General features: G+C 40.5%; 2 protein-coding genes and 1 pseudogene across 6 annotated transcripts in view; 1 reads left to right on the top strand and 2 right to left on the bottom strand.

The window, feature by feature from the left end:
- Window positions 1-27,201, bottom strand: part of adck1 (aarF domain containing kinase 1) — a 124,356-nt gene that overhangs the window by 25,031 nt on the left and 72,124 nt on the right. For 4 of the 5 annotated variants that reach the window (XM_086274890.1, XM_086274891.1, XM_086274889.1 and 1 more), the window contains 2 exons: window positions 6,795-6,988; window positions 210-5,614 (listed from right to left, as the gene is read on the bottom strand). The exons of the other annotated variant lie outside the window; for it this stretch is intronic. In XM_086274890.1, the coding sequence (XP_086131016.1) occupies window positions 5,470-5,614; window positions 6,795-6,988 (339 nt within the window). In that variant the 3' untranslated portion in view covers window positions 210-5,469. Of the gene's footprint in view, window positions 1-209; window positions 5,615-6,794; window positions 6,989-27,201 lie in introns of those variants that run through there. 5 annotated transcript variants of the gene reach the window in all.
- On the bottom strand, window positions 9,217-10,292 carry LOC147306307 (uncharacterized; annotated as a pseudogene).
- Window positions 22,909-25,730, top strand: LOC147306306 (uncharacterized). Its single transcript, XM_086275274.1, has one exon. The coding sequence runs from the start codon at window positions 23,115-23,117 to the stop codon at window positions 23,805-23,807; it is 693 nt and encodes a 230-aa protein (XP_086131400.1). The 5' UTR covers window positions 22,909-23,114; the 3' UTR covers window positions 23,808-25,730.

The raw sequence follows: 27,201 nt of genomic DNA, 5'->3' as shown, positions 1-27,201 counted from the left end.
TAAATATAACCAAAGAAAAAATAAGACCAGTTTCCAGGTTAACAGTCTTGATTTAAAACAGTCCACCTGCTAATTATAACGTTCCAAACAAACGTGATATTCATTATGATCATTTCATTCTTTGTTGTAGTGAAATAATTTGTAAAGGCTTTTGCGTTTTATTAACCATGGTTATTGTATTTCAATAATAAAGTCAAAACACGCAGTGGTTGGTTTTCAAAACACACAAAATCGTTTAATTTTTAACAGGACAAAAAAAATAAAAAAATACAAATAAAATAAACACTCCATGCTCAATAGATAAGAATAATAACATAACAATAAGCAGTCATTACCTAAAATGATAATTACTTCAAGCCATGGCACAAGGGTCAGTGCTGGATCATTTCATAGAAGAATCAGTAAAGTCTCAGATAATCTCCGTCGTACCAGCTGTTTCAAAGACATGTGTAGGATTTCCTCATTATTTGCACATGCTAATTCTAAGAAGTGCAAAGTACAAACACTGTGGCCTGTGTGCTCTAACACGGTGGTGAACTGTGAAGACGTCATTGAACTTCCACTACACCCAAAGCCTTTTCTATTTGACTTGGATCCAGAAGTAAAGATGACAATAAAAATAGAAAAACTTTAATGAACATCAGTTTGTTTTATGCCAAACACTAAAATAATATTTTCTCCTCATAAATCAAAAGTCATCCACTGAATAAGATGAAGCGAAACTTCTGCATAAAACAATAAAAGACATGAATGTCACAGAAACAGAAATGGAGTTCCTGTCTGTTGTAAACCATCCAGTATCTGGTTTCTTAAAAATTATGAATAAATACTAATATCATAATTTTTATGTGAATTTGCGATGCTCTCCAGAACTGAAGCTGTTGATTTACCAGTCAGTCTGCATCCCTACCCTCACCCAGCTTTGGAATGAGACTGTGGATACAAGGGGCAGGAACGAGCTTTCTCTGAAGCTGGACTCAGGCTCAGAGATGGTGTGAAAAGTTCAGTCTCTGTCATCGCTGTACCTGTTATCTGTCAGCTCAGACAGCTTCACAGTCAGTAACACAAACTGCTGCGCTTAAGGGATGAGTGCCTAGTATTTGACCTAAGATCAACAGTACTCTGAAATGGTAAACACGGTCAGTCACATACTATAATTCTATCATAAGCTATTTATCCATCAGATGCATTCACCATCAGCAGAAACCTCTGTGATCTGATGGAAACATCTTTGAGGTATTTTGTAGAGGAGCAGGAATGAGTTAGAAATACTGTCAGGACTGAGCTTCGTACAGGTTGTTCTTCTAGTTCTCAGCACCCTTCATCACTTTGTTGGCTCATAGCATTGAAACAGCATTTGTATCTGTGGCACTTTGAAAAAGGATTAAAGATGTGGCACTTGGCTGCTTCACTGTTTTATTATTATGACGTCATTTCCTTTACATGTTTGTTTCGCTCCAGCAGACCTTTTTGAAATTTTAGACCGAAACATTTGACGATAATTATGAAATAATGTTATGAGTCTCTTGGCCAAGTCAGGGTTAAAAGGCAGCTTATAATACTTCCTGTCTCAATATCAGGACTACTGAATTTCATAACATGACCGGTAATGAGAGCTAAATATTCTTACATTCATTTGGAAGCTCTGCCATCCAGAGTAATCACCGTGTGTTTTAAAGGTGCAGTATGTAAAATATGGTTCCAGTCCTAAGCCCAAATAAAAGGGGAGGGTTGTGTCAGCAGTGGGATTCTGCCAAATCAAACATCAACAAGAATGAGATTTCTGTATCGGGTCAGTCAGAGCTTGGGTTAACAACTACAACCTCCGGTGTGTTGGCAAGCATGCTGTCCAAGGAAACTGTGTGCTGTTGCCCCAAACATAGGAGGAGAGGGTGAAAACCTTGGAGGCAGGGAGAAAGAAGGCAGGAGTGTGGAGGTAGGGACTTTACATGTACTATGGGACTGGTAACTGGAGCAGATGTTAGTAGACAGAGTTTATGAGCAGATGTTGGGTAGACATGGGTTAGCCCAGGGGTCTGCAACCTTTAACACCAAAGAGCCACTTGGACCCGGTTTCCACGCAGAAGAAAACACTGGGAGCTGCAAATACTTGTTGACATCTAAAATGAAGATAACACTGTATATATTGTTTTTTACTTTTATGCTTTGTGTGAACAACTAAGGTGTGTTGCTTATGAAATCCATGAAGTGCTACAGAGAAAATTACATTTTATTTAAGTAATTAACACATTTTTAACTCTTAAAGAAATGCAAAAGCAAAGACACCCAGCTGAACTAAAATGATCCAGCAAACAAAAACTGCTGTGAGCCACCCTTATATCGCCTTTGTGCTTTTGGAGCATTGACCTGACTTTTAAAAAATAACTGGGAAAAAAGCTCTATGCTGCTAAAAAAAGAAAGAAAAATAAATATTTACAAAATTCTAAATATGTATTTTACCTGGTTAATGTGTGTGGCGGGGCGTGGTCTGCAGCGCCGCTGCAGGGGAGGCGGACGCACCTGAGCGGCACCCGCAATCACGCCTCGCCGCCTTAACGTCTGTGCGATCTATGCTGTTGTGTTGGTGTGTGTCGGGCTGTGAGCTGCAAAGCTACAGCCGGCTGTGTGCGTACGGCAAGGCCTGCCGTGATATGTTTACAACGGGACTTCTGCTCCTGAACCTCTGCGCACAGCGTCTTCAAATCGGGGCTGTACGAAGTCACTTTCATCTTTACGAAGGACTGTAAGCTGTCGTCTGTGAGGCGTGAGCGGTGTTTGTTTTAACATAGTTCACGGTGGAGCTGCTGACATAATGTGGATCCGAAGATCCATAATTGGCCTACCTGGGGTTGAAAGTCTCGATAAATTAATGGTGTTTTGGCGAGTACGCCGGCTCCCGCGAGTGTGACGCTTATTTTGAGCAATGAAGAAATAATAGAATATAATTGTATTTTTGTATTTCAACATCACAATAATCTAACAATTTAGAACTACAAGTTAAAAAAGAACTAACATAAATAAAATACACTTCAGCTAAATACTTCTAATTTATTTTCCCAAACCACGCGGAGCCCCACTGTAAGGACTAAAGAGCCGCAGGTTGCCGACCCCTGGGTTAGGGTATACTGGTGGTGTGTGGGAAGGCAGAGGTAAGTACTAAATGGCAGTAACTGAAGAAAGAAGAATATTATCCAGGAGGAGCTGAGACAGGTTCTGGGTTTTAGGGACGAGTTACCAGATGACTGGGAAAGTAAAGCCCAAGTGGTGAGTGAAACAGTCAAGAAGGTATTTAGTGTATCTCGTGGACAGAGGAAAGAAGACAAGGAGACCTCTCTTGTGGTGGAATGAGAAAGTATAGAAAGGTATCTCAAAGAGAAGTGGAATAATCAGGGAAATGGAGAAAGCAGACAGGAGTGGCGGGATGTCAGGTGTCCAGCAAAGAGCGAGGTTTTACAGCAAAATAAACTGGAAACGAAAAGGCTTATAGTTGTATGAGTTATATGTGATCCCGGACAGAGAAAAGGACATGTACTGATTGGCTAGGCAGAGAGAGGAAGCTGTAATGATGTGACGTGGGTTAAGACTAAGGATAGACAGCAGAGTACTAAGACGTGTGTTTCATCTTTGTAACACACTGTTGAGGAGTAAAAGGAATAAGCTGAGGGACTAATGAATGAAGAACATGAGAGAGAATCAGGAAGTGATGATTCGAAAGGAGAACGTGAGGGCAGCTACGAAGCAGAGTGGGAGGCAAATGGTCCGATGACACACCTGTGGAGGTATAAAAAGGTCCAGGAGAGACTGTAGTGGACTTTTGTTAACAGAGAAGTATACAGAAGGTCAGAAGGAAATCTAGAGAAAACATATGCTAGGGTGCCTGAAAGTAACTGTGGTACTACGTTAGGAAGTCAGGAGTGGCAGAGACATATGTGAGGGTGGTGCAGGACATGTATGAGGACAGACACTGAGGTGTGAGGTAAGAGTTGTGTTTTATTGTTTGGACAGTATCTGTTAAGAAGAGTCATTATAGACAGCAAGCTTCATTTAAATCATCTACAAAGATTTTACTGCAGTTATGATTCAGAGAGAAAATATGTTTTTGACTAATTATTTTTTAATGGGATTGTACCAGTTTGTGATAAAACATGGGGAATGGTCACTTACATCATTTAGTTGTCCACTTTTGACATTCTTGCCAAGAACATTTGTAAATAATGAGTTTAGGACAGTGTGAGGTGATTTTCATTGAACGAGTGACTGAGGGATAGATGCAGACTACTGTATACTGTATGTAGGAAATCTGTAACTGATCTGTATCAGACTTACATTAAATTGACATTCAAATATAAACCATTTTCTTATCATTGAGAGGATCATATGACCCTAACGGTAAACGTTTTATACATGATCCAGGGGTCATGATTCGTTTCCTTCGTTTTCTTTTTCCGTCTGTCGGGTTCATTCTGTTTGACAGCCTGACAGCATTCCAAGAGAGGAACTGGGATATTATATGAGGAAATTAGGAGTGGCAGAGCAGCAGGTGAGGGCTGCACAGGACATATATGAGAACAGCAAGGCAGCGGTGAGGTGTGCATAGGAGTGACAGATGGGATCAAGGTGGGGGTGGAACTACACCAGGGATCAGCTGTTGGTTGCAATGGTGATGGGCAGGTAAAGAGATGAGCTCAGGCAGGAGTCCTCCTGGCTATGACGTGTGTGGATAAAACTTTTATCTGTAGTGAGAGTGGGGGAGCAGGTGGAAGAAAGCCTGCAGAGGTGGAGGTATGCAATGAAGACAAGAGGAATAGAAGTTAATACAGCAACATTTATGTGACGTTCTCTGTCACAAATACTGTCTCACGTGCTTCTCAGAGGCGATCAAACCATCAGCCTTCCCATTGAAAAACAAACCCGCTCTACCTGCTAAGCCACACCCACCCTCATGATGATGTCATGTTTGGTATGTGCCACCATGTAAAAAGATGACAACAGCACAAATTTGCTGTTGGCCAAACATTTAGGCTAGCTGCTCAGTAGATATCTGCAGGTGAGTTTTATCAGGTGTTGGTAAGAGTTACTATTTTTCCTGCTCTATTGACCATCAATTTTAGATAATGCACCTTTAACAACTAATTAATACTAACTAATAACTAATCCGTTTGTATTTTGTATGTGTTATTCCCTACCGAATATAAACTGCGATATTTCATTTTTAAGCTAAAATTAAAAGTTCAGGTTTCCAGATGTCTCGGAGCTCATGTTGTAGGATCCATCTCTGCACTACAGAACCTACAGGAGAATGTTTTTTCACGTCATAAAATTCCCAACAATAGTGACCTGCTGAAAATGCAATGTACAGCATACTGAGTAAATTACAGATAACGATGTTACAATCATTATCTGAACACTAATGAGTGGACACTTGAGGTAAAAGATGAATTTAAAACAAGGTTGACATCCAAATATGTCTCAGTGTAGTAATGGCATCAGAATGGTCATGGATCCTTTCAGCCACAGAAACAGTTCATACATGTAGAGTTTCCACAGGCTGAGAGACTCGGCCAGCGTGATCTGCACACGCCTTCTCCTGCTCTGAGTTTTAGTCCTCTTGTGCCTGTCAGACAAAGCAGAAGAAAGAGGAAGTGGTTATGCCTTTGGCACAGTCTGGGTCATAAAATCAAGATTTCTCTCAAAAGCCATTTCTCATGAGTTTCACACAAAATCACAGACAATTGCACGAGCCATCATCTGTTTACCACTGTGGGAATAGTGAGGACGTTTGCACTGTGATGCACAGAAGAATGAATCAATGTGCTCTGTACATGTTCAAAGCGTTAGGAAAATACATTTTAAAATGTTGTCAAAGGAGCTTGCAAAGAAAAGCGTCTGGACTTCTTTAAGTTACTTGAAGACGTTAATTTAAAGAAGTCCAGACGCTTTTCTTTGCAAGCTCCTTTGACTACGATGACCTGGATGACTGAGAATCTTCACAGACATTTTAAAATGTTGTTGCCAAACACACAAACAGAATATGGTGCAATCAAAAGAAACCACATTTATTTGTAAAGTTTTGTTGTTTTTTGGATGACAATGGTAAGATGTTAATGAACACACAAATGAGAATTTACTTTCATCAGCAGCCCATGGAGCCCTTCACTTCAAGCCCAGGTTCTCATACCATTAGTCATGGATAAATTGGTATTGAATATTTGGATTCTTGACATTGTTCATCTAAATGGAACCAACCTGCAGCCCAACTGGACCTTTGGGTAGTTTCATAGATGTAGTTTTCTTTAGCCACATTCCCTCACTATCCTCTGTTCATTTAAGCTGCACAAACCCAGTGAGATGTGCTGTCCACATTGGAGAGTCCATTTGGTTCTTGGGTGTCCTATTTCAATTTTTAAAAACTGATGCAATTAGAACAGGTGATACCACATTTTATCAAAAGGTTTTTTCAGTGCTCCAAAGAGCACAAAGAATATTTCATTCACCTCCATTACATGTATGAAATCTAAGTCTTGGTCAAACTGTCACTCAAAGTAACCTCCACATGTTTGCAACATACAGCAAACAAAACACCCTGGTTATTATATTTGATTCTTTTTCCACCTACCATAAAGCAAAAAGTTTGCAGTTTGAAAACAAGGTAACCTCTAAAGAGCCGTCACTCATGTAAATTCTATGTTACCAGTGAAACATGTCAAAACTCACAGACCAGCCAAGACTTTGATATGTTAACAGATTCTTATGTCATGTCTTATGTCACCTCTTTCTGAAAGTACATTTCTTACCTGGCTATGGCTCGTATGCAGCAGCGGGACATGTTGATGAAGGATGAGGATGAGGCCCTGGTCTGTAGCGTGGTCTCAATGCCTCGCAGCAGGTCATTGGTCTTCAGCAGCAACAGCATCTGCCGGGGAACTCTGTTCAACAAGTCGCTGATCTGGGGCAGGTACAGGCCTGCATTGGTCCTTATCTCAATATCCTGCCAAGTAAGACACGCAACAGGAAAAGTAAAACTCAGGTTGCATGTATATGTGTAAGTCCATCAATGGCTGCTTATACCCAGTGAGTGTGAAAAAGATAAAACACTTGAAGTGGACAGAACAAGGAGAAGGAATTGGCTGATCTTATCAAACTGTAATATTTTCATATAATCAGACGAAGCAGGCCCCCGGGTCAAAGTACTGTTACTGACTATTAATAATGGCTCGTGGCTACATACGACAGATGACACTGACAGTGTAGGCTGATCAGTTGCTTCAAGTCACTACTTTGGCTCTCGGAGGAGGCGGACGCACTTTTTCTCCTCTCCCTTATCTTCCCTGCTTATGTCCTTGTCTTGTCTCGTGTGTTTTTTTGTATTACTTTCCCTGGAACACTCTCTCACAGTCTGTTTCTAAAACCTAAAGAGAAGTCTGGGCTCGGGAGAGCCCAAGTGCCCTGGAGGTACTTTCCCTGCCGGATACACGATGGACGGGTGGCAGACATGGTGGATCGTGTGCCTGGCGGGACTGTCGATCGAGGACGCTGAAGATATCTACCTATTTGGAAGCATGATAACAGGGTTCTTGCTGATCGGAGCTGGCTTGGCCCTGGCTTATCGGAGAATTAAGAAAGCAGAACCGGCTGTTCAAACCCCCCCAAGGCTGCCCGCTGGGATTAGAACGATGGGACGAGGCGCAACTTCTCAGAAAGGGCTCACTGAGTGCAGCATGGTTAAGAGCTTGGAGGCGCTAACGGCTGCAGTGAAGGCTCAGAATAACACCTCTGGGCGGAAGCTGGATTACATCGCGGATCAGTTGGCTGCGGTCGTGAGGTCTCAGAATCTGCTCTGTGAGCAAAAGCCTGAATAGACCACGGAATTGAAGGTAAATAACATCATGGAGAAACTCGCAGCTATTAACGGGAGATTGAGAGACCAGTGTCGGAGTGTTAAAGAACAGCTTTGAAATTCTCATGAGTTGTTGCAAAAGACAAACCACCATCATAATGCGGCTATCCCTTCGGCGCCAGCTGTGGGCTCAAGGCTGGAGCTGAACAAAAACTCCCTGATAACGACTGTGTTGAGTCTGTTCCTTCCCATTCCACTCAAGGCCACCTGGGTTGGCTGGAAGACTGTTTACTTAGCCTGGCAGGGCGAAGGACACTGTCTCAGCTGAACTATGGACACACACACACATACACATACTGATACTGATAAGCACTCACTGACGCATCACCCTCCCTACCCTGGATCCAACGCCACCTCCAACGCTTACCTCCCCTCTGATGTGGACATCGGGTCAGTTGGAGGCGCAGTCAAAGATTGCAGCGGTCCCAGATCAGATGTACACACTGGAACACTTTCCCATGTTGCTGTCTGTGTTTATTGTGCTGTGGTGTGTTGATATCTGTGCATTCCTGTATTATCCTTCTGTGTTACACATTTCAATGTTTTTTTTTCCTCGCTACCTAGCCTGACCTGTCTCCCCAATGTGATGTTTGTATTGTATGTACGGTCGGCAAGGTCTGTCATCTCGGTTGTGGGCAAAAGACCTGCAACTGACAAATAAAGGCCATCATCATCATCATCATCATCATCAACTTTTAATCGCCACATGCAGTAAACTGCAGTGAAATGAACCCGCCCCCCGACCTTACACACACAACACAGACATCACATGGGGATACAAGTCAGAGAACGGTTGCATTACAGAAAAAACCACTGAAATGTACACTACAATGGGAAAAGTACAAGAGGAAAAAAAGAGACCTCTGCTCATGCTGGGCTATAGAGGACAGCATGAGAACAGGAAACAAAAAAACTCCTCTGCACAAAAAAGCACTTAAATGTCCACAGCACAACATTATAGAGCACGTGACCAGCAACAGGGTTGGGTAGGGGAAAGGAGTAATCCCAGGCAACACAGCAGCCATCCTGCCACTGCGCCGACTCACCAGCGCGGGCCCAGACCCGCCTCGTGTTCCCAGGAGGCAACAAGCATCGAAGGCATTGGAAGGGGAGGGGGGATGTGTGAGTGCTTATCAGTGTAAGTGTATGTGTGTGCGTGTCCATAGTTCAGCTGAGACAGTGTCCTTCACCCTATCAGGCTAAGTAAACAGTCTTCCAGCCAAACCAGGTGGCCTTGCATGGGATGGGAAGGAACAGACTCAACACAGTCGTTATCAGGGAGTTTTTGTGCGGCTCCAGCCTTGAGCCGTGCAGCTGGCGCCGTGGTGTTCGCATGTTGATGCCGTTGATTTTTCTTTTATGCGAGCAGCTTAGGAGAATTTCAAACCTGATCTTTAACACTCCGACACTGGTCTCTCAATCTCCCGTTGTAGAGCCGCGAGCCTCCCCAAGATGGTATCAAACTTCTGGTCCGTGGTGTTGTCATTCTTGTGATTCTGAGACCCCACAACTGCAGTGAGCCGTTCTGCGATGTGATCCAACTTTCGCTCAAGGTTCTCATTTTGAGCAGGCCTCTCTCTGATGTATCCCATCATACGCTCAATGGTGTTATTTTGAGTCTTCAGGGCAGCTGTAAGCGTCTCCAAGGTGTTAACCATGCTGCGTTCGTTGTGAGAAGTCGCGCCTCAACCCATCGCTTCAATCCCAGCGGGCAGCCTTGGGGGGGTTTGAACAGCCGGTTCTGCTCTCTTAATTCTCCGATAAGCCAGGGCCAAGCCAGCTCCGATCAGCAAGAACCCTGTTATCATGGTTCCAAATAGGTAGATATCTTCAGCGTCCTCGATCGACAGTCCCGCCAGGCACATGATCCTCCAGTTCTGCCACCCGTCCATCGTGTATCCGTCAGGGAAAGTACCTCCAGGGCACTCGGGCTCTCCCAAGCCCAGACTCCTCGTTGAGAAAAGGGTGTCAATAGCATTCAGAGACCAGTTGATCAAATCCATAATTCTCTTTTAGGTTTTAGAGAACGACAGTGAGAGACTGTTCGAGGGAAAGTAATACACACGAGACAAGACAAGGACACAAGAGGCTAAGCAGGGAAGATAAGGGGAAGGAGGAGAGGAGAAAAGTGCGACCGCCTTCGCCAAGAGCCAAACGAGAATAGGCCATCTCATCACATCATTATTGTTCTGTCTAAAGCAATCGATGTGTCAATACAAATTACTCTTCCACATGTCATCAGCCATGTTGGCCTTTCTATTTAACATCAAGTCATCAAGAACATTAACAAAACATCCCAGTTATAAAGTGATGTCAACATTTTAAATCTATTTTTGCAGTACACTATAAAAATATCTGTAACACGTTTAACACATGTTTAAGTAATAGGTTTTACTGAATTTTTCTGTTATTTTTAAATATGTGATATATATGTATAAAATTACAAGAATAAAAATGTACCTTTGTATAAAAATAACTTTTTACATTTAAATTATAGAAAGTGTAAAGTGTATTTTTTCTACACACAAAAAACTGCAAAACAGTCACAAGTTTAAAACAATTTCACAAATATGTTTATTTAAAAGATTAAACTGTTAAATTCTGTTGTTATGCTGTAAATACATAACTAAAATTTGACTCACTTATTATAATATGACATGCAAAAGTGATGGGACAAAAGCTATGAATGTTTTTTATGAGTACAGAACATCTGGGAACCAAAAAGGTGCTGCTGAACTAGGCCCCGGTCCGGATGGGCCTGGGCCCCCTTTGGCGGGTTGCAGAGTATCAGAATCAGAATCAGAATCAGAATGGGTTTATTGCCAGATGTTGAGGTTTACAACATTAGGAATTTGCTGCGGTGCTTCAGTGCAAACAATAAGGGTGCCACTAAATTATTGAAGTTCAATAATTTATGTTTTTTTAACACATGACAGTGGTGGTGGGAAGTCTGTTTTTTGTCAAGTAGTTTTAAACTTCTTTTATAAATGTTTTCAATAGTTTTAAGTGTTGTTGGACAAGCAAGTGACCAGGACGTCAAACAATCCGGTCGTTAAGTGATGACGTGACGAATCCTACTTCCGGGTCTAAAGTAGTCTGCGTTTAATATGGCTTTTGTGTTGTTAACATGTTTAGTGTTATGTATTTTCTTCTATTTAATCTCAAAAAGCTCCTAAAACAGTCAGTGATCACTGTTGACCTCCCTCGGCTTTTATTACCGCTAATCATTTATTTAAGCTCAGTTTTTAAAACCTTAGGATGTAACTACAGCCCAGCCCATGCAGCAGTATATGAATGACTAACCTCGTGTTGTGGATGGATTATCTCAGTTGTTCTCCTGGCTGAAGTTTGGTCCTTTTACAGCATCCTGCCATGCGATTACATTTGTTCCTGACCACCGAGAACACTCACGTTAACTTTTATCGAGTGGAAAAAAAGTTAGCTTGTTTATATTATGCTAACATAGCTGTGTCGCTAGCGGTCACGTAGCACATCATTATATACCAGCTAGCCCAACTTCAGTAACCCTACAAACGTCACTGCTGTTTAGTTTTCTGTCTTCATTTATGCTGGAAGTGATAACAGAGCTGTACGTTTTAATTTGTTTCCAAAACCCTGCAGTCAGGACATGCTATATTGTATTTAGATAGAAGCTAGCAAGCTAACTTCCTGCTAACTTCTAACTCCGTTAAATGTCATAAATTCCGTTTTCATGGATGCCTGGATGTTAAACTCAGTTGTTACACCTGGTAGAGCAGAACACTGATCATTTTATTACAGATGAAAGACTTTAGACAGTTTTTCAACTCTCAGTAATGCCACAGTGATCGTTTGATATATGGACCTGCAGCGGAGTTTAGACCCAGACACGACTAGTGACGTCAGACTTAACGACCGGATTGTTATTTTTGTATGTGCCCTGGTTACACTCCGCGTTGATTATTGTAATTCTGTCTTTTCTTGGTTACTTCTCCATAGTCGTCAGCTGGTCCAAAATGCAGTTGCTCGTGTAACTACCAGAACCGCTTCTGTAGAATATATTTCTCCTGTCCTTCAACAGCTTCACTGGTTGGCTGATTTTGAGAGATAATATTGGACCTGCTTTTCACTCTCCCCTCCAGCTCCTCCATGTTTGTCAACCTGCCTGTGTATGCACTGTGCTTGAAACGTTGGGGGAATTATCGCTGTTTGTTCTTTACTATGGTGGTGACAGATTTTGGATTTCTGCTGCAATATTCTAATGATAAGATCAGAATTTGGATAAAAACATGCAAACATTCATCCTGTCTTGTATCAACGGTTCAGTCTGGTTGTAGTGGTGCAATGGTGCGGAGGATATTGTATTGGCACACTTTGGGCCCAGTAGCACCATGAGAGCATTGTTTAAACACCATTGTATGACCATGTCCATCCCTTTAGTACCAAAGTGTACTCATCTTTTGATGGCTGCTGCTATCAGGTCGCAATGTAACAAAGCTCAAATAATCTGAAACTGGTAAATTCACTGTATTCAAATACAACAACTGCATCATTTCAAAGTAGATCAAAATCTCGGAGGAATGTTTTCACACCTTGTTGCCATGAGCGATTAAGGTAGTGCTAAAGGTAAAAGGAGGTGAATCCCAGTACTTTGAATGTATACCTGATAAAGTGTCCAGCAGAAAAGGAAGAGTAGATTCACACAAATAGGCTTTCAGGTATTGCTTCAGTACAAACAGTAAATGACGGTACACAGAAAGAAGTAATGACAAAGGAATAAGGGGACGGAGGGATGATGTTTACCTCCATGGCAACTATTTGTTCTCTTTGATGTTGAAGATGGCTGCTTGAGTTGCTGCATCAGTGTCTTGCTCTACTCTACTTCAAAGGACTTTTCCTACTGCACATCAATGCAGCTAAATTACACCATTAGTCATGGAACAAAGTGATTCCAAAGCCTTATTCATTTTGCAATCTTTAGATGGTAAGTATGTCAAGAGGTGAGCAGAGGTGAGTCTGTACAAGTGCTGGACAAAACACAAGTAAACTGAACAACTGCATAAATGCAGACTAATTGGATGCGTAATATAGAAATACCTATTCACGTCATCTGAAAGTCTAAATAGATGCACAAATTATTGGTCAAGGTTAGCGCTGGATATATTTTCAACTTGGATGCATTAACATTACAATCAGTGCTCTAAAATTACAAACGAGGGATGTTTTCAATCACAAAGAAAAATTTGGTACACGATGATGGAATAAAAAACATTTTGTTTTCTGCGAGATTTAAAGGTTTGTGTTCATACACTTTTTTTTTTACAGCTCCAGTACAAATGATTCATAGTTATAGTTTTAACAGAAGATAAGAAGCACTTCACTTGACTTAGCAACAGAGCTGAAGGAGTCCTTTTCAATAAATGAAAAACAAAGTGACCCTCACTTTGTTTTTAGGAGTGGTAATGAGTGGATTTGGTGAAGCGATGTTGTAAAAAGAGAAAGAATGTAGCAGGAGGGTCAGACTAATACAAAGTGCAGTTTTAACTGCATCCTCGGGACTGTTTTCAGAGTCAGTCTCCTAATAGCTACTTTATCATTCTAAAGAATAAATCTGCAATGTCAGATACATAAACAACTACATTATTAAGGACCATCAAACGCATCTCAGTGGTGCTCCCGTATCCAAACATCTTCAAATCACAGGGGAGCAGGATTTACTACAAAGGCTTCAGCTGCCCGAGAGCTGGTAGATTCTAGAAGGTAAAAAAAATACAATAAAATAAAATAAATCACCTTCCAGGAATAAAAGTGTGCGCCAAGGTAACACAGTGACATCACGCAGGCTGAGATGAGTGAACTGACAAAATCAAACATCAGCATGGAGGACTGCTGTTCATCCAAACTACAGGATACACTTTCATTAAACTGTATTGCTCCACAGCCTTATGTGTTCATTATTGTAACCACGATGACACAAAGCTTCTCCCTTTTATTTTAACAGGGTTACAATCATAAGACTTGCCTTACAGCTGTAGGCTTGTAGCCAAACCTTTGTTGGTTGGACAGTTATTATATTTCATTACTCACCATCAAAAATAACAACGGTATGCTTCTAGAGATGTTAGATAAGCTGTTGCTATTGCATCACTTACACCAGAACTGGAGAGCAGACAGAGTTTTTAATTTAAAAAAATAAAATGGCTTTTTTTCCTTTGAAAAAATATTATTGTGAGAAGAATTTGATTTATCGAATTAGATCCATCAGTAGTGGTTCCTTGATTTTAATGGCTGACGTATGCCTGTGATACACTGTGGCCGTGATGGACAGTTTTCAAACTCTCTTTGTTTCATGTAAGCTTTCCATACACCAAACTAGTTTCTGATTGTAACCGATGCTTCATTTCATACTACCAGCAGGAATGCCAAGACAAGGATCGCTGTGTCCACAGGGTGCTGAAGGAAAAAACAAACTACATTTTAATACTTAAGAGAAGAAACCACAGTAGAACCATCTGTTACCAAAAGCAGCTAGGGAGAGTACGACACCTGTACGATCTACAAAGTCAGCGCTATCTAAGTAAACATCCAGAGAAATCTTTGAGCACCAATGAACTTTTACTAATACTAATACTAAAAATATTGTTATCCAGATTATAATGAGAGAAACACATCTGACAACTCTACAGTGCTGACTGTAAAGCTTTTACCTTTTTAAACTGCACTGGAAGTTAAATCTAATTACTTTTCAATGCACTTTGAAGGAAAATACCATTAACAGTGAAGAACTGTGCATTTGGATTTCTGGCAAGTTAGAAGCTCAGCAGTTAAACTTCTGATGTATGTGAGGTTCTGACTATGGACATATATAAACAGACAGATATGAGCAGGTGTTTAAACTGAATCTTATAAACCTTATTTTCATTTGCTACACAAATATTATTTACTTTTATGTGCTGTAATGTCTAATTTTTAATATCTTGAAAGGCAAATGTTTTAAACAGAGAGTATTTAATTAATATTGTATATTAATGTTTTTTATTATTTTATTTAATAAAGCCATTCATAAAAATCCAATGGTTTTTTCACTGTGTGAATAACAAACATTGGTGCCCAAAGCCCTGTGTATATTCTTCTCCAGACTAATTATATGTGCACGTGTGTGTGTGTGTGTGCGTGCGTGCGTGCGTGCGTGTGTGTTAGCAAGATTTTCAGGGCTGTCAGTCCAGATAAACATAGATTTGACATGCACAGAGACAGACAGACACCATTCTGACACAGATAAACTACTCTCTGTCTCCGTCTAATGCCCACAGGAAATGATGTGAGAAAACAACTGCAATGCAGCAAACAGCATCTGATTCATCTACATTATCTCCCACCTACACACACGCACACACACAATTTTATTCAATTCAGTTTATTAACGTAGTGCTAATTCACAGCAACAGACAGCCTCCTGTGAGCAATCACTTGGTGATAGCGGGGAAAAAAATCTCCCTTTCAACAGGAAGAAACATGCGGCAGAGCCAGGCTCCGGGAGGGACAGCCATCGCTGCGACTGGTTTGTGGGACGTGGGGAAAGAACAGAAAAGAAGACCACAGGGAGACGGCAGAAAACAGAAACCAGTGATGTTCTGCCAGGACAAGCAAGGCAAGCAGTGCTTTACTTGTCAAATCTAAATTTAGACATAAATGAAGAAATACCAAAGTAAAGCGATCTCATACAGCACTGTCATAAAGTTCCTCAATTCCATTAAATGCAAAAAAGACCAGCAAGCAAATAAACGCCATGAGGAAATGCTACAGTGAGAAGAAAATTAACATTTCTGATATATTCCCACATATGAGGCCCATTGTCTAGAAGGAATGTATGAAAGCTGTCATACAACACTAATATGATTTATCTATTTTTTTATTCCTGAATCAATCACTAGTCCAAAAACTGACTGAAATGGCGTCAAATACAACCTGAATTTGTTTCGGTCAGCATCAAGTAATTACAACAGTAATAGCAATTATGTCACTCCTGGATTTGCTTAAACCACTTACAAGTAACTGCTCAGTATACATCATTTCCTTTATTAACAGTAAGCACTTCACTAAAAGTGGTCCTATTGTGCTTTCTGTCGTATATATGCTGCTACAATGGCAGATAGAGTCCCGATCAAAAGTTTAAGACTTTTGGAGAAATGGCAAAAAAAATCGTATCTTGCATGGTTGGATCTTAACAAGGTTCCAAGTAGAACTTCAACATGCAACAAGAAGAACTGGGAGTGAGACAAAAAATTTTGAGCATGCAATTTATTGAAAACACCACTTAAACACACCACTTAAACTTAAACACACAGGCTGTTTTACAGCTGATCAAAAGTTTTGGACCACATAATGCAAAATGCAAAAATGTGGATTCATTGTCATTTTCTGTCAGGTAGTCACACTGTCATGATGTTCTGATGGCAAAGGCAAAAAACATTCCCCTTTTGAACATGGCCGGGTTGTTGAACTGCATAAGCATTGTCTCTCACAGCACGCCATCGCTGCTGAGGTGGGATGCAATGAGACATTTGAAAATTCATAAATGATCCCGAGGGTTATGGAACAGACCCAAATTAAGGCCGTTACCGGTGCCGACTGCAGCCCCCATAACCATCAGATGACATCTGAGACTGAAGGGCTTCAAAAACTAAAAACGTCTTCAAAGGCCTCGTCTCCTTGAACGCCACAGAACTGACCATTTGGACTTTGCAAGAGAGCACCAAACATGGGACACTGAAAGGTGGAAGAAAGTTTTATTCTCTGATGAGGATAGTCCTGATGGTTTCCAACATTACCAGCATGACAAGCAGATCCCGCCTGACACGTTTTCTACGCTCCGCAGTGGAGGGGACGCCATAATGGTCTGGTGTGCTTTTTCCTTCAGTGGAACAATGGAGCTTCAGGAAGTGCAGGGACGTTAAACGGCCACTGGCTGTGTCCAGATGTTGCAGAGAGCGTCCTCATGACTGAGAGCCCTCGTCTGTTTGGTTACGACTGGGTTTATCAACAGGACAACGCTACAGCACACAACGCTGCAGGACAAAGGACTTCTTCCAGGAAAAGAACATCACTCTTTTGGACCATCCTGCGTGTTCTTGTGATCTAAATCCAACTGAGAACCTTTGGGGATGGATGGCAAGGGAAGTTTACAAACATGGACAACAGTTCCAGACAATAGATGCCCTTCATGCGGCCGTCTTCACCACTTGTTCCCACTCACCTCATGGAAGCGCTTGCATCAAGCATGCCGCAATGAATTTTTGAAGTGATCAACAATAACGGTGGAGCTGCTCATTACGGAGTTCATGTTTGGAACTTTGATTTCTGTTTTTGGGGGTTTATGGGATTTTTGGAGGTGTGGTCCTAAACCTTTGATTGGGACTGTATTAAACATGCCCAAAATCTCACCTAAGGCCGCCTGAGGTCAGTATGTAATGATCCCTGTGAGCTGATAGTTTTCTCTACTCTTTTTTTCTTGATAATATCAATGAAACCAGATATCCTAAATGTGATTGTATCTAGCATAAAGCTCCACTCACGTATAGTTCAAAACCTTTCATTTACGAGGGGCACCCAATCAAAATAAAGCTGGCATACAAGAAGAGGACAGGAAGCTAAAATGACTTGTTTCAGACAGAGGACAAACTGAGGGACTGTTGTTTAAGATAAACAGGGATTCTTTTTAGTTATCAATCATACAAAGCTATTCTAATAGTGCAAGAAATTAGTAAAGTAGGTCCCTTGAAACATAACTAGCAAATGCAGAACAGCTGCAAGTACCATACTGAGTAGACTTACTGTAGTCTAATTTAATCGAATTCTTTGCTAAATCATTTTCTGTGAATCGCTCTAAACTCTCCTTTGTTCACTAAATAAGTTACTTCACATCTCATGTTTTTTTTCTTTATTTACTTTTTAAAAAATCAAAACCAATCGTTAACAAGGTAGAGACATAAACCTACAACATAATACCACATCACAGCACCCCAGTCCAAATAACAGGGTGCTGGGTGTTCTGAAGTGCTATGCTGATGCCTGCTTGGGGAATAACAATTAGTAGTAATTATAGGAGGTTGGGTAGCAGGCCTCACAGCTGTCAGGCGGGACACAGAGAAGGTGACAGGGCTCTCATTTGCATCTGAAAGCTTCAATAAGGACATATTGTATTGAGAGTGGCGCAATAATAAGCCAAGCAAAAGGAAAAGGGAATTCATCTTGGGGGAGGTGGAATCTGTTCTGGCGATTTTTCTTTCTCTCCAGTATATTAGAGTTAACCAGCTGATTTTGTACCACAGACAGACATAAGGGAAGAATGTCAGACACGATTTAGCAAAACCAAGTGTCATTCGTACAGAGTACACAAGCAAATTGCTACTGTATGAAGTAAATAAAATTTACTGAACCAATATGTACTTATAAAAAAGGCACCTAATTCAAGAGATGAAACATAGTTTGTACATAAATGAGAATCAATTATATCTTTAGGCACCTGTCACAAAAATACATGATTGGTTCCCATTTCATGAGCTGAATCTACAAAAAAGCCAAATATGAAGGTGTTCACTAACAAGCTGATACCCAAGAGCTTTTAGCCAAAAACTTGCCATACCTCTGCATGGAGTGCAGTGTGTCTTTTAAAAGTCTGAGGAAACTACAGGGAGTGCAGAATTATTAGGCAAGTTGTATTTTTGAGGAATAATTTTATTATTGAACAACAACCATGTTCTCAATGAACCCAAAAAACTCATTAATATCAAAGCTGAATGTTTTTGGAAGTAGTTTTTAGTTTGTTTTTAGTTTTAGCTATTTTAGGGGGATATCTGTGTGTGCAGGTGACTATTACTGTGCATAATTATTAGGCAACTTAACAAAAAACAAATATATACCCATTTCAATTATTTGGTTTTACCAGTGAAACCAATATAACATCTCCACATTCACAAATATACATTTCTGACATTCAAAAACAAAACAAAAACAAATCAGCGACCAATATAGCCACCTTTCTTTGCAAGGACACTCAAAAGCCTGCCATCCATGGATTCTGTCAGTGTTTTGATCTGTTCACCATCAACATTGCGTGCAGCAGCAACCACAGCCTCCCAGACACTGTTCAGAGAGGTGTACTGTTTTCCCTCCTTGTAAATCTCACATTTGATGATGGACCACAGGTTCTCAATGGGGTTCAGATCAGGTGAACAAGGAGGCCATGTCATTAGTTTTTCTTCTTTTATACCCTTTCTTGCCAGCCACGCTGTGGAGTACTTGGACGCGTGTGATGGAGCATTGTCCTACATGAAAATCATGTTTTTCTTGAAGGATGCAGACTTCTTCCTGTACCACTGCTTGAAGAAGGTGTCTTCCAGAAACTGGCAGTAGGACTGGGAGTTGAGCTTGACTCCATCCTCAACCCGAAAAGGCCCCACAAGCTCATCTTTGATGATACCAGCCCAAACCAGTACTCCACCTCCACCTTGCTGGCGTCTGAGTGGGACTGGAGCTCTCTGCCCTTTACCAATCCAGCCACGGGCCCATCCATCTGGCCCATCAAGACTCACTCTCATTTCATCAGTCCATAAAACCTTAGAAAAACCAGTCTTGAGATATTTCTTGGCCCAGTCTTGACGTTTCAGCTTGTGAGTCTTGTTCAGTGGTGGTCGTCTTTCAGCCTTTCTTACCTTGGCCATGTCTCTGAGTATTGCACACCTTGTGCTTTTGGGCACTCCAGTGATGTTGCAGCTCTGAAATATGGCCAAACTGGTGGCAAGTGGCATCTTGGCAGCTGCACGCTTGACTTTTCTCAGTTCATGGGCAGTTATTTTGTGCCTTGGTTTTTCCACACGCTTCTTGCGACCCTGTTGACTATTTTGAATGAAACGCTTGATTGTTCTATGATCACGCTTCAGAAGCTTTGCAATTTTGAGACTGCTGCATCCCTCTGCAAGATATCTCACTATTTTTGACTTTTCTGAGCCTGTCAAGTCCTTCTTTTGACCCATTTTGCCAAAGGAAAGGACGTTGCCTAATAATTATGCACACCTGATATAGGGTGTTGATGTCATTAGACCACACCCCTTCTCATTACAGAGATGCACATCACCTAATATGCTTAATTGGTAGTAGGCTTTCGAGCCTATACAGCTTGGAGTAAGACAACATGCATGAAGAGGATGATGTGGACAAAATACTCATTTGCCTAATGATTCTGCACTCCCTGTACATACTTGGACTACAGATATTTAGAAGTATATGAACTATGTCTGAAAGAAAGTCCAAAAATGCACCTGACACAGGACCTGAGAGATGCATTTGACCCTTCAGTTGATCCATGTAATGTACACACTGATGCCTCAGCTGTCAAGAAGCTAATCTTAAGTAAGGGGAAACAGGGAGGAAAGGCTGGGGTACACCAAATTACACAAGACATGAACTAAAAACTAGGGGTGGGGGGGGGGAAAGCGACACTGCGTAGTATCGCGATATTTTGTTTGCTAATAATGTATCGATACAGGGACAGCAGACATCGATATTTTATTACAAAAACTTCCAGTCCACCAGCCGGTGCGGTTGAGCTTTTTCTCTAGTGAGGTCAGCAGAGGTTAGGTCAGCACATGGGAAAATTGATCAAACAAAGATGGAGGCAGAGCAAGAAATCAGGAAACTGCCATCTGCGTTTAAATCGAACGTCTGGTCGTATTTTGAACATTTTTAACAAGGATGGGACAAATGAGATGGATATGACATACTGGATTTGCAAGGAGTTTCATATGAAAATAAAGTAGTCTGGGAATACTACGAACATGAGGGCCCATCTTACATTACACCATCCAAAAATAGCATTAACCACGGACGGCAAAGCTAGCTCTAAATCAGCTCAACTGAAAAATCGACCAACACTGGACACTCTTAGCTTAACAAAGCTATCTGCCAATTCAGAGCGAGCTAAGAAAATGACATAATCTATCACGTACTTCATCTGCAAAGACCTGCATCCTTACAACATTGTGGAAAACGAGGGCTTTTCTTATATGCTCAAGACGCTGGAACCCAGGTATGTCAAGTCAAGTCAAGTCAAGTTTATTTATAGAGCACATTTAAAAACAACCAAGGCTGACCAAAGTGCTGTACAGTAAATACAGATAAAAATACAATACACAGGTATGTGACACCATCACGACGTTTTCTCGCGGACACAGCCGTACCCAATCTCTACATAGACGTGAAGCGTAAAGTTGAGGAAAGTTTGAGCACAGCAGAAAGGGGTGCATTAACTTGCGACGCATGGACCTGTGTAATTGCTACAGAACAATTTATGTTATACTTTGTTATTGCTAGAGAAGAATATTTATTTTATTATTTTACATATAAATTTTTTTTCCTGGGGACCCTGTGACACCCCATTGAAGAGCCGTAGGCTGGATCTCTTAAGATCTCACTGTTGGGTTTGTAAGGCCATGTTACTCCTAAGTTTCTATCTTGTTCAAAGAGAAGATATAAAACAAAGTTCTAAGCTAATCGACCTTAGTGTTCTCCTTTTTTAAAAAGAATCGATACGAGAATCAAATCGTTAAACAGAATCGAAAATGGAATCGGAATCGTGAAAATCTTATCAATACCCATCCCTAGTTGTCACCGACAATACTTCTAATATGACAATTGCCACTCAGCTAGCGGGATACCTGCATGTGAAGTGTTTCGCCCATAAGCTCAATCTGGCATCACAACAAGCCTTAAACCGCCTGCAGTATCCAGGGTCTTGGGGAGAGTGCGGCGCATAACTGTGTTTTTCAATAGAAACTTGGTGGCAAACCACGCTCTGGAGCAAAAACAGAAAATGTTACAGCTCCCGACTCACAAGCTCAAGACCGACGTCTGTTTAACTTTTTTTTAGGGCAGCAACAAACAGGACAGTTTACTTATTTTAATTTAAGACAAAATGTTTTATTTTATTTAAATTTAAAACTTTTTATTTAATGTAAAATTATATTTTGTTTTAATTTACTTTCACATTCTTCAGTTAATGAAGGGGCCGCATAGTTTTTACAAATTGCTATAATTGTACCAGATGGTTGCATTTAGTTTAGTTGGACTAGACTGTAATACAAACCGTTCAGTTTGTCAGCAATAAAACTGACTGAAATGAGAGAACGACTGAGTGTGAGACTTTGTTATTAGATAAAATTAATATTGATAAAGTTTACCTTTATGGACAGAATCTGCAGTAGAAAAAATGTGATAAATCGCAAAATATAATACTCAGAATATCGCAAATAATTAAAAAAAATTGCAATAATATCGTATCGTGAGTGAAGTATTGTCATAATGTCGTATCGTGGGGTGTATGGTGATTCCCACCTCTATTAGCCACCACCTTAAGTAGTGGATGCCTGACTAAGTCATGAGTCACAGGTGAGTTGATTGCTGACAGGTGTGTGGGCCAAATGTGGGAACCCACAATGAGTAATGAGGAGGGACAGGAAAGACAAGACAACCTCAGCAGGAGGCCTGTTAGCTGTGTCCTGATGGGTAAAGGTACCTTCTATTAAGACTATTTTGGCCAGCAGTCATGAATAGGGATGGGTATCGAAAACCGGTTCTTGTTGAGAACCGGTTCCCACTGTTTCAATTCCTTGGAATCGTTTGCCACTTTTAAAAACGATTCCCTTATCGATTCCAGTCGCCCCGAATGACGTCATCACGTTGAGTAGCGTCTTTTACCCAGTAGGAAACACGGCGCCTGAGCGGCACAAACGCTCAAAAGTTTGGTTACACTTTATGAGAAAGGATGACAACAGGGCAACGTGCAATACTTGCAAAGTAGAGATTTCATCAAAGGGAGGAAACACTATGAACATGCAAAAGCATTTGCTCAAAAAACACGCGATTGCGTTCAACGAATGTCGTGTTTTTGATCCGCTCCGGACTAGCGAAGCTCAACCCAGCAGCAGCGGTAGCGTTTCCACGTCCTCTCCCGTTAATACTGCAGGTAGGCCACAGCCAGGCTCCACCATCAGCCAGCAGGCCACATCCAGCAGACCCAGCCAGGCTCCACCATCAGCCAGCAGGCCACAGCCAGGCTCCACCATCAGCCAGCAGGCCACAGCCAGGCTCCACCATCAGCCAGCAGGCCTAGCCAGGCGCCATCATCAGAAATTCCGCTTCCGGGTCCCTCGTGGTGGCCGCCTCGTGCTCTCGCTTCAGTATGCCACCCAAGAAAGGCCCAACACCAGAGGAGGTTGAGGACATTAAAACCTCCCTCGGAGCGCTGTGCGGAGACGTGGCCGCAGTCAGGGCACAGCAGGAGCTGCTTCTGGGGCTTCTGGAGGAGGTAAAACAGCTACGCCTCCAAAATGCCGAGAAGGACAGACGGATCATGGATCTCGAGCGGCGGGTGGATGAGCTGGAGCAGTACACCCGTACGAACGACGTGGTCATCAGCGGTATTAAAATCAAGCCGCGCTCGTACGCGCGCGCGGTGGCCGGGAACGTCGGGGAGCCCAGCGACGAGGAGACCCGCTCGGTAGAGCAACAGGTGGCGTCCTTCCTCCAAAGCAAGGGGATAGAGATGGACCTGGAGCACATAGAAGCATGTCACTCACTGCCCAGGAGGAGTGACAGACCGCCGGCCGTCATTATGAGATTTGTCAATCGGAAGAACAAGGTCGCACTGCTGAAACAAGGACGCAAACTGAAAGGCACGGACGTTTTCATTAATGAGCATCTGACACGAAAAAACGCAGACATCGCGAGGAAGGCAAGGCAACTGAAGAAGAACGGTAAAATACAACATACATGGGTAACAAACTGTAAGATTTTCATTAAGCTAAACGGGACACCAGAAGAGGCAAAAGTACTGATAGTGAGGAACATGGAGGATCTGGACAAGTATAACTGACACCAATGTATCAATTACACCAGGAAATGACATGGACACGTTGAAATTAGTTCTTCAACAGAAAGTAATTGATCTAGATTGTGAATATAAGGAGCATAATATAATAGATCCAGAAATAGATTCTGAAAGTAACTTTCTCTCTTCTTTTGTTAAAAATTGTAATTATTTCACTCAGGAACAATATGAAAAAGAAATTAACCTAGACGGGAAGCTCTCATTAATTCACTTTAACAGCAGAAGTATGTACTCTAATTTTGATTTCATTAAGGACTATTTGCAACAATTTTCTCGCCCCTTTAGTGTTATAGCCATCACTGAAACTTGGTTCAATGTCGATAAAGGAATAGATTTTTGTTTGAATGGATATGATTTAAAATACATGAATAGATTAAATAAGGCGGGCGGCGGGGTTGCTATATATGTTCATAACTCTATAAAATATAATGTTGTAACAACTATGTCTATGGCTATTGATGGAATTTTGGAATGTTTGACTATTGAGATTATGAATGAAAAAAAGAGAAATGTTATAATAAGTTGCATATATCGGACACCCAGTTCAAGTATTGACACTTTTAATGAATGGATAGAAAAAACGTTTGCTTCGGTGAACCAAAAATTACTATTTATCTGTGGTGACTTTAATATTGATTTGCTAAACCCAACAAGGTTAAAAGCCATTGATGACTTTACTGACACAATGTACAGCTTATCACTATATCCAACAATAACAAAGCCAAGCAGAATAACTTCACATAGCGCCACTATTATTGACAACATTTTTACTAATGTCATGGATTTCCAAATTAATAGTGGTCTGCTTGTCTGTGATATAACTGACCACTTACCAGTTTTTACTTTGTGTGACTGTGATTTAAAAAAAATAGATACCAAGATCATGATAGCAAAGCGAACAATAAATGAAGAAGCAATTCATGCCTTCAATTTCGATTTAGCACAACAAGATTGGAGTTCGGTGTATGAAGAGTCAGATGTGGACAAGGCTTATGATAATTTCCTAGATATTTTTACTATGTGGTACAATAAACATTGTCCTGTAAACGAACACATGACAAAGAAAAAAAAGATAAAAAGTCCTTGGCTCACAAAAGGAATTATTAATGCTTGCAAAAAGAAAAACAATCTGTATAAACAGTTTATCAAAGTAAAAACAAAAGAAGTGGAACAAAGATATAAAGCATATAGAAATAAATTGACTGATATTATAAGAACGAGCAAACAACTTTATTATAGAAGAAGATTATATGAAAATAAAAACAATATAAAAGGAACTTGGGATGTGTTAAACAACTTAATTAAACAAGGATCTTCTGGAACATCATATCCTGAATATTTTACTGATGCAAATGGTGAAAATCACAACATGAGTAATATTGTCGATGGGTTCAATAAATTCTTCATAAATGTTGGCCCTGAACTAGCAGCGGACATCCCGTGTCATAAAAATGAAAATATCAGTAATATAAAATCAAATCCCTTTTCACTGTTCCTCTCAGCTACAAATGAGCAAGAAGTAATAAATATCACATTAAAATGTAAAAGTAAGTCTTCAATGGATTATCATGACATAAATATGTCTGTAGTTAAACAGGTTATTCTGAATATTGCTAGTCCCTTAACATATATCTGTAATTTATCATTTCAGTCCAGTTGTTTTCCAAAAAAAATGAAAATTGCGAAAGTAATACCACTATATAAAAGTAATGACAAACACAGTTTTACCAATTATAGGCCTATTTCTCTACTGCCTCAATTCTCAAAAATTCTAGAAAAACTTTTTAATTCAAGATTAGAAAAATTCCTTGAAAAACATCAAATAATAAATGTTGGTCAGTATGGTTTCAGAACGCAAAGAACCACTTCAATGGCGATAATTGAGGCAGTAGAAGAAATTACTGATACACTGGATAAAAATAAATATGCAGTTGGTACTTTTGTTGATCTCAAAAAGGCCTTCGACACAATCAATCACTCAATTTTACTGGATAAATTGGAAAGATATGGTATTCGAGGGAAAGCTGGTAACTGGTTAAAAAGTTACCTAACAGGTCGGGAACAATATGTTAGCATAGGGCATTACCATTCAGAGAAACTTGGTATTACATGTGGTGTTCCCCAAGGGTCAGTGTTGGGACCAAAACTTTTCAATGTATACATAAATGATATTTTTGATGTTTCTCAAGTACTTAAACTCATACTGTTCGCAGATGACACCAACATATTTTTCAGTAGCGATGATTATACTGATCTTGTAATGACTGTAAACAGGGAGCTAAAATTAATAAAAAAATGGATGGACATAAATAAATTATCATTAAATATAAATAAAACTAAAGCAATGTTTTTTGGTAATTTAAAATATAATATAGAATTACCAATTATCATTGAAGGTGTACCAATTGATAATGTGAGTGAAAACAAATTTTTGGGAGTTATAATTGATAACAAAATTTCATGGAAACCCCACGTCAGACACATAAAAACCAAAATTTCCAGAAGCCTCGCAGTTTTGAACAAAGTGAAACAATTCCTTGATAAAGATGCACTTCGTACTCTGTACTGTACCCTGGTTCTTCCATATCTTACATATTGTGTGGAAGTGTGGGGAAACACATATAAAAATACAACTAATCCATGAGTCACAGTACAGAAACGAGCACTGCGTATTATTCACAAGGCTGGTTATCTAGATCATACTCACAAACTCTTTCTTCAGGCAAAGTTACTTAAATTCCAGGATCTGGTTAATTACAATACATCCATAATTTTGTATAAAGCTTTTACTAAACTTTTACCGGCAAATTTACAAACTAGATTTGAAATTCGAGAAAAGGTTTATAATGTGAGAGGCTTTGGAGAATTCAAATTACCCAGAACTCGAACAACCCGTAAAGGCTTTTGTGTGTCTGTATGTGGTGTGAAAATCTGGAACAGTCTGAGTTTACAATTGAAACAATGCAAAAATATTCATAGATTTAAATTTCTCTACAAACAGTTGGTCTGGTCACAGTATACTCAATGATGGGTTTTAGTGTGCTCTGTAATGTCTGTCCTCTTACCATTGCTGGTATGGATTCCAAAAAATAAAAAATAAAATAAAGTGTGCGTATGTATGTACATATATGTACTTGTGTGTGTAGATATATATGTATGTATATGTATGTGTGTGTGTTACTTGTAGTTATTACTGCCTGTTACCTGTGGTAATGCAATTTATAATTTATATATTCTGTATTCAGTTATGAAGGCTCTAATTGTTGGTTGCGAGCTGCCGCTTAGATGCTTGTATCTGCCCGGGGCTGTTGATGGGTCTGTATGCAATGATGGGCGTAGCTGCGGGAAGTTTATTGTTTTTTTTTGTTGATGAGTGAGT

Source organism: Aulonocara sp. 'chitande type north' Nkhata Bay, linkage group LG19 (assembly GCF_057382095.1).
Source record: "Aulonocara sp. 'chitande type north' Nkhata Bay isolate Kocher_YH1m ecotype deep benthic linkage group LG19, A_spYH_male_GT1.1, whole genome shotgun sequence".
In the NCBI taxonomy this organism is placed as follows: domain Eukaryota; kingdom Metazoa; phylum Chordata; class Actinopteri; order Cichliformes; family Cichlidae; genus Aulonocara; species Aulonocara sp. 'chitande type north' Nkhata Bay.
This window is presented reverse-complemented; position numbering and strand designations above follow the sequence as displayed.